Source organism: Cydia splendana, chromosome 12 (assembly GCF_910591565.1).
Source record: "Cydia splendana chromosome 12, ilCydSple1.2, whole genome shotgun sequence".
Lineage (NCBI taxonomy): Eukaryota > Metazoa > Arthropoda > Insecta > Lepidoptera > Tortricidae > Cydia > Cydia splendana.
In genome coordinates, this window is record NC_085971.1 from 15,179,805 (window position 1) to 15,191,793 (window position 11,989).

The window sequence follows — 11,989 nt, forward strand, 5'->3', positions numbered from 1 at the left end:
GTTTAAAATCGATGTATATAGGTACCAACATTTGCAGATACCTAAGTCAATTTGATTGACTATGAAATCACCGAACTGTAAGAAACAAAATGCTATTTAATGCAGTAAGTAGGTAATAGCTGCTTAATAAACTTTATCTATTAACTCAGCTATCATATCTAAATACGAATGCGGCGCCGCGCAATACAAATAGCCACTTTTCCACTGAAGTTTCAAGGCTTTAGCTTGATAACGTCTTCAAAAGGTAAATTTAAAACTACCTTCCTTTCCCACTTCCCAGCCTTTCACGTGGATCTTAGTTTATCCTAAGTGGATGTTTAGTTCTGCCTGTCTTTAGGAGCTAGGATTTCACAACGTCGCGCGTTGTGGGTAGGTAAAGTGGGCAAATACCTACGAACTAGACTAACTATAGAAGTCTGAGTGTGCTGAAAAATAATGTGTATTGTGCCGTGAGTGACTCAACTGCCCGCCTAGTAAAGGTGACAATGGCTATCGCTACGATAATGAGACGCTTTGTGTCTCTACCACTATTCTAAATTAGTGCGACAGTCAGGCCTATTCGGATTTCGAGATAATCACAAGATCTTGAGACGATTTAGAGATCAACTAGATCTACATTAGATATCGACTAGATGTGACTTGGATATCGAAGTCATAACTTGTAGAAATCGTTCAAGAGGTCCTCCAGAATCGCGGAAACGTCAAATTTGACATATCTATCTTACAAATATCTTTAAATAATCCGTATCGTAACTTGTTGAAGTCTAGTAGAAATCTAATTCATTTTCCGAATCGAGCCGAGTGACAGTTGCGTTTCGATCGCCACGGAGCGTAAGCGATTGGCATGTTGGCTACGCGGCCTGTACGCACAGCGCCGCACTTTTTACCTACGCAAGTAGCGTCCACGCTAACACGTAAGGCCCAGGCCTTACTAGCGGGTAATTGTGTATTGGGCAAGAAGTGCGGCGGGGAGATTATTGTGTATGAAGGGATACCTAACTATCAATGCGATATACTCGTATGGACCGTTTTCCAAAGTCTCAAATGTACTGAGAGCTTCGTCTATACATAATCTGTCGCTGGCAAAGACGTAGTTAATGTTATCACCTACCTCCTTCTGTGGTACCTATTCCTCATTACCGAGGGTCGTAGTGTTATCTAGTAATATAAATACATACAAATAAAACTTCATACATACAGTGGTAAAATGATTCTATGTTATCGCATAAAGACAACAAATATGTACAAAGATGAGACAAAGGTTATTGGTCGGTACCTACGCGGTTCTATTTTAGACAATCGTTGTTTTGTCAACTCCATAAGTGAATCGTAGGTAGGTAGATGACTGTTAAAAAAGTAAAGTACAGTTGGTTATATTATTCATGCTTGTTTAAAAAAAATTACAAAATTCAATTCAAAGGCGCCTTGAGTTTCAAAGATGACGATGATGATGATGAAGATACTTTCTCTCAATGTTTCACATATTGTTGATGTAGTTTCTCCCAGAATTCGAAGTCTTCTTTATTTGGGTGTGACGCCACGACGAGGTCATTGCCGATGATCAGGTACTGCTCCTTCTTAGGGTCAAACGCGGGCCATTTGACCCCTAAGCTACTGTCCGGAGTAGGGTCACTAGAACAATATTTATAAATCAAATTTTAGGAATCAGAATTTAGTTTGACTGCTCTTTTCCATTTCTAAAATACTTAGTCACACAGTCACCAATTAGCAAAAATACGTAATCCTAAAAGGTTACGTGGTAGCGTACACCTCAATACTACGACTCAAAAATGGGCACTATTTATTTACAATATTAGCCAAAAAAACGTTAACCTAACCTAACCTAAAAACTGATGGCACAGCACGCAGCACGCACCATTAAACATATTTAATAAAAATTATGAACCCTTGATGAAAGAATTGTGATCCTGCTACTTTTTTGAAGTCAGATAATAATGGAATACTTTAGTCACGTAAACTCTAAAATATCGACGTATTTGTAGGACTGCACATATTCAATGCTCTAATCTACATATTGGGCGCTAACTGATAGCTCACCGAGAGGCGCAAATAAGCGGAATGAGTACGTTCACTAATTTTAAATGCCGGTCGAGATTATGCACCCGTATGCATTTAATGAGGTAAGTATGGTTAAAGTATACATACCCGAATTTAGCAAAGTCAGTCCACAATTTTGTCGTAGTTTTAATAAGTTTAGTACTCTTAGTAGTTAAGGCTTCTTTTACTTTCTCAGTGCTGAACAGATAAGGCAAATCATCGCAGTGGCAAACACTCTTTCCGTTGATATATGCAGCTCCTCCAAACCCTTCAGTCCAAATATTTCTTTCTGAGTACATGTCAAATTGGTAGAAAAATAGCTTGTTCTTATCCATCTGAACGAAGAATTTGGCATATTCAATAGCATTATAGTCAATCATCATTGACAAGTATTTTATTAGGACGTCGACATTGTCTTTTGAGACCGGTTTATCGCCGAAGTAATGCTCCTTCACTTTTTGACCGATAGCCAGTTGATCTTTCGCTGAGCATTTCAGCGATAATTCGATGGGTACGAAGCACTGCACGTATTTGTTATATTTTTCAAAGAAATTCTCTTTCGGCGAAAACGCAAATTGAATAATGCCTTCGTCAGTTGTATAACCCATCATGAGTTCGACTCCTTCATGTATACCGTGATGCAGCCGTTCGTAAACATCGCCGTAGAAAAACCTTTCAACTCCATCAAACTCCTTTTCATCAGTTATAGTTAAAGTTATATTAAAACGTAAACCCGCTGCTTCCTCGGCTGTAAGAGGTGCATAGGGATTTGTTAACTTTTCGATTGGTAGGGATTTAAAAAATTCATAGAGTTCTTTGTCGTCCTTGGTGTCTTTACCAAGTGAACGAGCTATAGCCTCAGCTCTCAATCGGGGCTCAAACGCCCGAGCCCAATGACTCGTATTCGTGCCGCTCTGAGCAATAGCTCGCTTGAACAGACCTTTGGACATGGGTGACACCAGGTGGTAGGTGACCGACGCTGCCCCAGCGCTCTCTCCAAAAATGGTGACATTATCAGGATCCCCACCAAAATTTCTTATATTATTTTTCACCCATCTGAGGGCAGCTACTTGGTCTTTCATACCAGCATTTCCCGGTACTTCTTTTGTATGCAGGCACAAGAATCCTACAACAGCTAGTCTGTAATTAATAGTTACAAGGACAACATTTTCGTTGACAAGGAAATCGGGGCCATAGTAGCTTGTGTTTCCGCTGCCGCTTAAGAAACCGCCGCCATGGATCCAAAACATTACAGGCAAAGGTTTTTTAGGCTGGATATCAGGCGAGTATACATTTAGATAGAGACAGTCTTCGCTGCTTGGTTCTGTGCAGAGTTTTCCAGTGAACATGTCGAACTGATGACAGATCGGTCCGTGGGCTTTAGCGCTGCGGACTCCATCCCAAGGAATGACCGGTTGCGGTGCCTATAAAGACAATAAAAAATTAAGTTCTCGCAATAAATATTACAGTCAAGTGTAAAAATATGGCACATAGGGCACATTACCCGTAGAACCGATGGCCGTTGGGGCGGAAAGGTTCTCGAGTAGCGACCACGTACCGGAAGGCGCAGCGTGGGTAGACCCCCCACAAGGTGGACTGACGACCTGGTAAAGGTCGCGGGAGTCCGCTGGATGCGGGTGGCGCAAGACCGATCATTGTGGCACTCTTTGGGGGAGGCCTATGTCCAGCAGTGGACGTCCTCTGGCTGATATGATGATGATGATGATGTAAAAATATGGGTGCATATAACTTACTCAAAAATATATCCCATAGTTCTTAATTTGCTGACTTAAGAGCTATGGGACATATTTTTGAGTATGATGAGTGCACCTATATTTTTACACTTGATTGTACAAGACAATCATTACACAAACCGACCTAGTTCCACAGTTAAGCTCAGTAATAGGCTTGGGTAACCAGAATTTGAACTCGGTACCTCCAGATTCGTAGGCAGGGTCACTACCGACTATGCTCGAACTGCTAGGAGGCCGTTCGTTAAAGTGAAGTAAGGCGATTGTTTAACATGATTTAATATTTCATGGCGTAATTACTTAAGGTAAGGTGGGATAAGACGAACATAGTTTATTTTACTCGGGGCAAAACAAAACAGTATGAGATTTGTTTGTCTTGCCCCGGTGATTACCCCACCTAGGGTTACCAGATCCAAATTTGGAATTTCCTGACAAAATTCCTGATTTACGAATATTTTTCCTGACGCTCATATGGGCGAGAGGGGGGGGGGGGGGGACTAGCCGTAAGCGATATCTATGTATGCTAGATACATTGTTTAAATTTGATTTGTTTTGGATTTATGTAAGTAAATTTGTGACGTCCCACGGGTATATTATTAACGCCGCTCCAATATTACTGCGGCGATATGCGATGTAAGCGCCGGCCGCAATAAGGTACCTTTCACATTTAAATAATGTACCTTTTAAGGTACATAATAGAAAAGTTTGTTAATTCACTAAAATTCCTGACATTTTCGTATTCCGGCCGCATTCCTGACAAACGGCCAAAATTCCTGACATGTCAGGAAAATTCCTGACATCTGGTAACCCTAACCCCACCTTACCTTACCTTAATAGTTACTTTTTTGCGAGGCTCAGAGTGAAAATTATACTTGCTTTACTTACTCTTTGGTGAAAACGCGCGGTCGTATATTATACGCATCTAATAATTATTATCTTATTGTCATAACATAAGTACGGTAAACAAACCCGTTAAAAAGGTACTCCAAAACCATCGTGATGATGTTTGAGTGAGTAAGTACTTGCTAGGATTATTATTACGTGTTGTATTAATTGTGTTCATTAGCGCTATACTTAGCCTTATCTTATGACATAGTTAGGTAATTAGGTAAGTATATAAGTATTCTAATAAGTATAGTACTATTCTAATTGTAAATTACTAGCTTGCGCCCGCGTCTTCGTCTGGGTGGTTTGAAAATAATGATTGACAAAAACTATCATATGTCCTTCCGCGGGTCTCAAACTATCTTACCAAATTTCATTTAAATCGGTTCAGTGGTTTAAGCGTGAAGAGCTAACAGAAAGACAGACAAAGTTACTTTCGCTTTTATAATATTAGGTACAGATGTAGTTTTTATTGTGTTTTCACGGAAACGTACGAACGTGTCTTACTATTTCAGTTAGTCTCGGTACAAAAAGTACTGAGGTTGACTGAAGTGGCATGACAAATACGAACATTTCCGAGAAAATACGATGGAAAAGAATTTTGTACATCATCTGTGGTAGGGATTTTAAGGCATAAATTGTATAAATTCTTTCAGGAGTCCCTTTGTTTGACATAATGTTTTAAGTTATAATGTTTTGTTTGTCATATTATCATTAGTCCTAAAATTGAAACCGTTAACTTTTCAGGATTTTCGTTAGGTTATCGTATAGATAGGTTAGGTTAGGTTTGTTTTATGACAATCCTGAAAGTTATGCGTTTCTGAACCAAACAAATTATGACTAACGAAAACCCGGACAAACAATAGGTACATTATGACTTTAAACTTTTTAGGAAACAATAGAGACCCATTCTTTCACAAATTACCAAAGGGGCCCACTGATTAACAGTCCGCCGGACGGTATCGGCCTGTCAGTTGATCGGAACTGTCAAAATTTTGTTCTAACTGACAGGCCGATACCGACCGGCGGACTGTTAAACAGTGGGCCCCTTAACGTTTTACCTTAAATCTCAGGTCTCCCAATGGGGGCGCAGCATAAGGAATCCCCTTAAAACTATAGTACTGCCCTCCGAGCACATTATCCAAAACTTCTCCTTCCAACACACCGTCACCGACTCGCACTTGCACCATTGTCGAAGTGCTCGAACAAACTACGCTAATAATGATAACACAGCTATTATATACTTACCTAGAGAGACGAGTAAATGTAAAAGACAGAAAGTCTGCAAAAGAGTCGCGTTGCTCTCAATGCTGATAATATGGGAGTTAACCTCTTATCGAATCATCATCACCATCATATATTCTGTTCTGTCCTATTCGAATTTTAAGATACGTCTATTAATAGATCTCGAACGATATGGATTAGATGTCTCAGTGTCAAAAGTGATGTTTTTGTTTGAAGAAACGTCACATTTGACACCGACATATCTATTTCATATTTTTTCTAGATCTATTAACTGACGTATCTTAGTAAAGTTGGAATCGAGCCGATTTAAGACTCCTTGTCGGTCGAGCAATGTCCATGTTTGGCGGTTGTTTTTCGACGTTGAGTTTTTCCTTTATTTGATTCATGTACGCTCTCTTTATCGAATGTCCTGACCAAATTCTTAGCCATCTTTTCCTTTTTTTTCTAGAAGGTTTTTCTGCTCTATAGCTAATACCTATAGCTATGCTAAGAAAATAAAATGTCAAGTCATAGTCCCATTATATTACACACTTACACAGTATACAAATTACGGATCTGAAACCTCGTCTCATTATATATAACGCTATCTACAAAGATAATGCAACTTTACTGGAAATTATGAGTGTTTATTATTAACTCGTCCCTAGCCGTGTCCCAAATTACACGTCAAAATTGCCAAATCATATAGTATGCCATTGCCAACATGGTCACATTACTAATGACGTTCATCTCTCGTTCGCGCCTAGCTAAAATACGAATGTGAGAGCGAGACGCACGTTACCTAATTAGCAAGATAAAGTAAGATGTTTACAGAATGATCTTGTTATCTTGAGGGTAATTCAGACTACGTATTGATGTCATTTTTACCTCATTTTGTCGTCATTCCCCCGTGCATCTCGCTTGTGCTTACATATTCGTGCGAGCAAGATACGCTACGAGTAATAACAAACCAAAACAGATTTAAATTTTTCGAATGCCGCTTCTGCAGGTTTTCTTGGCCTAAGAACAACTCCAGACCACTTAATTTGTACACTGCATGCACAGTCATAATGATAGAGTTATTATATCCATTGTTATCGTTTGATTAGAGCATAGGTATGTTGTTACACTCTGTATCTGTAATTATCTAATGATAGCTTATCGTTATGCACCTACATGTATAATCATCTTCTATTCGATAAGTCTATATTTAGGTACGAAATAAAAGTGTGAAAACCTCGTAAGTATGCAACAGAGAATCTCGATGGAGGATTTTTTCTGTATATTACTTATATTATTACATTCCCCACGAAGCAGGAAGCCCCGGGTTCAAATCCTGATAAGGGCATCAGTTAGAGTTATATAGATGTTTCCTATATACATATATTTATATATTGTAGCCACAAGATAAGCTCTGTAGAGCTTACTATAAATTATAGGAAAACCTATAAGAAAGGTCATGCGTGCGTCAAAATTAAGAAAAAGAAAATGTAATTACGGAACCCTTGATGCGACTCACACTTTGCCGGTTTTTATTATTTATCGAATGCAACCGAATGTTTTCTCAAAAGGAAGTGAATATTTCCTGGCGCTAATCGATTCAGCCAGCAAATCGAATTATGACGTAGAGGGGTCTAGCATCGCTATGCGCCGCTAGTGTTGGTGGGAGCTCGAGTCATTTGACTCTAAATTTGAAGAACTCGACTGATTTTTACGAGACTGCGCTTAAAAACGTTCCGAGTCTTTTAAGTCCCGAGTCCTGTCATACTTAATCTTTTTTAAGCGTAACTCATAACATAAGGGCTCTAGCCTCCGAATAAAGATTTTGATGACAAGTTTTAAATCGCATCTGCTTTTTTTGCACTACCTACAGATAGAATTATAAGACAAACGGTTATCGGTTCTTCAATCTTTTATCTCCGGTTTTGTCTACCGGATTTTGAAAGAAATGAATACTTATTTATTTACGAATTTTATAGGTATATTGTCTAAAAAAACACTTTTTTCGTATCTAGTTTGCTGTGAAGGATGTTACCTATATGTACGAAATCTACATATTTGGGTTCGTCTTTGACGTCTTGAAAAAAGGTTTTAATTTTAAACTAATTAACACAAAAGTTATGGCCAGAAAACCTGTTTTTTAGCCTAAAATTGTTCAACTTTGATGCCAAATATCTCGAAGACAATGAACTTTGAAGTAAATATGATACTATATTGCTTAAAGCCGTTGCTGTTACTATAATACCTAAGCTACAAAAAACATTAGAAAACTAAGGGATTCAGATCGAAGGTCCTTGGCGCGGGGTAGCCCCTTAAGTAATATTAAAGAAAATAGACATTGTATAATTTGTGTAGATGCACGTGAATTTTATATGAAGACAAATTAATTTTAAATATTTTTTGAAAAATTTAGTGTTATCTGAGGATCCAAAAAACTTAGGTCGCTAACAAGTCGAAAAGAGTTCAAATTTCGACTTAATTATTAGTCTGAAAAACTGAGTCGAGTTTTTAAGCATGACTTTTAACCGGCGTTTTAACCAACACTAGCGCCGCTCCTACAAATTTCCGGCAGATTTCCACGCTCCGATAGTTCCCTAAAGGCTTTTTATAATCTGAAATCGTCGAATTATATTTTTTCGCTACATGTTTTTCCGTCATAATTCCCTCGGAAAAGTGAATTTATTTTTCCATGAATCAGGGAGCGTTCTGAAACATTGTTTACACCGGAAAGGTCAATCTATAGCCGTCCCGCCATCCGGAAGCCTGTTATATTCAAATAATAACGGCCTTTGCCCTTTATACGCTTCCTAAGGTAAAATATTTCGTGTGAATTGTACGAAAAAGGCGTTTCCAGTAAACAACCCTTTTATGTGAAAGAGTGAATACAACAATTTGCTTGAATGGGCTAACTTTGTTACTTATATAGACGTGAGAGTAATCCCATCACGTGATCTAGACGTTGGGAACGGAAATCAAACTGCACGGTGCCTAAAGGAAAATGGATGAGAAATGCGATATTTCATTTCGACGTCCTGTGAAGGAGACTGGAAAGTTATATTAAAAACTTTGATAGATATCGTAGATTTCAAATATAGTGGATACCGTAGGTAATGTGTTTCTTGAACTGAATATGTTATCTACTTAATATAAAGGTGAATTTCCCAATGGTGGCGTTTAAAAGTTATGAATGTGTCAGCCTTCATTAGATAATTTCATGAAGTACTTAATTACTAATTTACACATCGAAGTAAAACTGTTAAGTAAATATTTATTGAATAGGTGTTAGCGATGTGGTACTTAGTAGGTACCGTCAACCGGGGTGAATAGGGATAGCTGGGGTGAATAGGGACAAACTTAAAATGTGATTTACCTGAAAAATTCTTAAAACATATTTATATACAAATTGTATCATTCGATTACACATAATAGTAGATTTTGTATGATACAATTTGTATGGGTAGTTATTAAGAATTGTCAGGTAAATCACATTTTAAGTTTGTCCCAATTCACCCCAGGCATCCCTATTCACCCCGGTGGACGGTACCTACTAACTACCACATCGTTAGCACCTATTGAATAAATATTCACTTAACAGTTTTACTCCGATGTGTAAATTAGTAATTACTTAATGAAATTATCTAATGAAGACTGATAAATTCATAAGTTGTACCTTTACAAAGCGAACAAACATTAACTAGTCACAAACTCATGATACTGAAACATATGCAACCTTATTAGGTTAGTTATTAAGCGGGGCGACTTTCTCTAACGAGGGGCAACTTCGTTTCCGTAAGTTTTGCGAAAGTTGGACGGTCTTTTATAGCAGGGTTAATTACTTGCATGCGGTGGTTGCTACTTTTGATCGACTACTTGGACTTTTTGGACTAGTTATATTTTGTACTCGGAAAAGTGAACATTTTCAGGGTTGTAGTATTCCACGAAATTGTCTACCGTTGGCCCGTACAACAAAGGGGATTTTTCATAAAAAAGGTCAGTAAAATCATCGACTTAAAACGTGAAAAATACTTAGACAATAAACAAAATAAAATGCGTTTGTCGGTCATTCTCAAAAAATATGTCTGCGGTCTACTTAATTGCCTGCGGTCTATTACGGCTGCAGTATAGCAGTACGAGATTATTGCAGACTGCATTACTGCCCGGATTTTTGACATTTGCGGCAGTAATGCAGGCGGCAGTAATGTGGCACTGCTATACTGCAGCCGTAATGCTGGTGCAGTCTGAATCTAAACGTCTCTTTTAATATAACGTTGCAAAGAATTACATGGATTTTGAATGAGGCAACACGAGCTTCGATAATCTCATTTGGATTTGTGAAATATCCAATAGGAGCAACGTCAGAGTGTGCAAATACAATTACCTTATTAACTCTCTTGTTAGAATTACTAGGGAGCTGTATTTAGTCCAGAAATTTGACTACCTATTTATTTTTTATTTTTTTTATTTTTTTACAACACTATTAAATAAATATAAAACATTAAATTAGCTTAAAAATAATAATACAAACTATCTCTAAACTAAATAAACTTAAAATAAAACGCCTATAAATAAAAAATTCACAGATTTCGTGCCTCACACGACTATCGAGCACATTGGAAATGAATCTACGGAATTCGAAAAAATATTGTAGCTGAGCGACGAGAAAGTCTGGATAAGGAAAAAGTTACAAAATAAAACTACAACGTTGAATGATAATTATTTTATTCTTAGACTAACACAAGTATCCTGGACATAACGCATGTGAACAAACAAATTGCAAAATTTCCACACGCGTATCCAAGTTTGAATAATTGTCGCCGTGGCGCATAAGTATAGGTACATATTTCATTTTTCGATTAATAAGCAGGATATATTAATGTTCAAAGTACAAGAAAATTATTACACGGCAAATCCGTAGTCAACTCGAGAAGTGGTGATCGGCAGCGGCCCATTTGCTGCAAGATATGAAATTTTCTTGACAGCAGTTTGACGCGACGAGAGATGACCATAACAGCGTTTGTCTATGTTGCACCAAACCTGAGTTCCAATAGGTACTACCAGGGTTCAGCATCCGCTATCTTGGGTAATGCTCTACCATGTGCTCATCATGACGAATCGGGTGTCCAAAACAGCGTGTGCCTATGTTGCACCAAACCTGAGTTCCGCTAGGTACAACCAGGGTTCAGCATCAGCTCTATCTTGGGTACTACTCTCCTAAGTGCTCATCGAGACGAGTCCGATGACCAAAACAGCGTGTGTTTATGTTGTATTAAACCCGAGCTCCACTAGGTACTGCCAGGGTTCAGCATCAGCTATCTGCTAGCAGCCGCCAGCAACATGCTGAGGTGAGACCATTTCGTGGCACTTTTTCTTGTTTATGTTTCTCTGTATAAGTTTTTATTTTATGTTTCTCCCTCTCCCTCTCCCTCTCCCTCTCCCTCTCCCTCTCCCTCTCCCTCTCCCTCTCCCTCTCCCTCTCCCTCTCCCTCTCCCTCTCCCTCTCCCTCTCCCTCTCCCTCTCCCTCTCCCTCTCCCTCTCCCTCTCCCTCTCCCTCTCCCTCTCCCTCTCCCTCTCCCTCTCCCTCTCCCTCTCCCTCTCCCTCTCCCTCTCCCTCTCCCTCTCCCTCTCCCTCTCCCTCTCCCTCTCCCTCTCCCTCTCCCTCTCCCTCTCCCTCTCCCTCTCCCTCTCCCTCTCCCTCTCCCTCTCCCTCTCCCTCTCCCTCTCCTCTCCCTCTCCCTCTCCCTCTCCCTCTCCCTCTCCCTCTCCCTCTCCCTCTCCCTCTCCCTCTCCCTCTCCCTCTCCCTCTCCCTCTCCCTCTCCCTCTCCCTCTCCCTCTCCCTCTCCCTCTCCCTCTCCCTCTCCCTCTCCCTCTCCCTCTCCCTCTCCCTCTCCCTCTCCCTCTCCCTCTCCCTCTCCCTCTCCCTCTCCCTCTCCCTCTCCCTCTCCCTCTCCCTCTCCCTCTCCCTCTCCCTCTCCCTCTCCCTCTCCCTCTCCCTCTCCCTCTCCCTCTCCCTCTCCCTCTCCCTCTCCCTCTCCCTCTCCCTCTCCCTCTCCCTCTCCCTCTCCCTCTCCC

At 39.8% G+C, this 11,989-nt stretch overlaps 1 protein-coding gene across 2 annotated transcripts; it reads right to left on the reverse strand.

Annotated features, from left to right (window-relative positions):
• Window positions 1–1,385: 1,385 nt before the first annotated feature.
• On the reverse strand, window positions 1,386–5,919 carry LOC134795673 (esterase FE4-like). Of its 2 annotated transcripts, none has more exons than XM_063767597.1 (3): window positions 5,756–5,919; window positions 2,167–3,482; window positions 1,386–1,632 (listed from the first exon to the last, which is right to left on the reverse strand). In XM_063767597.1, exons 1-3 carry the CDS (start codon window positions 5,882–5,884, stop codon window positions 1,470–1,472), a joined length of 1,608 nt encoding a protein of 535 aa, XP_063623667.1. In that variant the 5' UTR covers window positions 5,885–5,919; the 3' UTR covers window positions 1,386–1,469. The 2 variants fall into 2 exon arrangements, with proteins under 2 accessions (XP_063623667.1, XP_063623668.1); XM_063767598.1 differs by having other exon boundaries at window positions 1,496–1,632; window positions 2,247–3,482.
• Window positions 5,920–11,989: the final 6,070 nt, after the last annotated feature.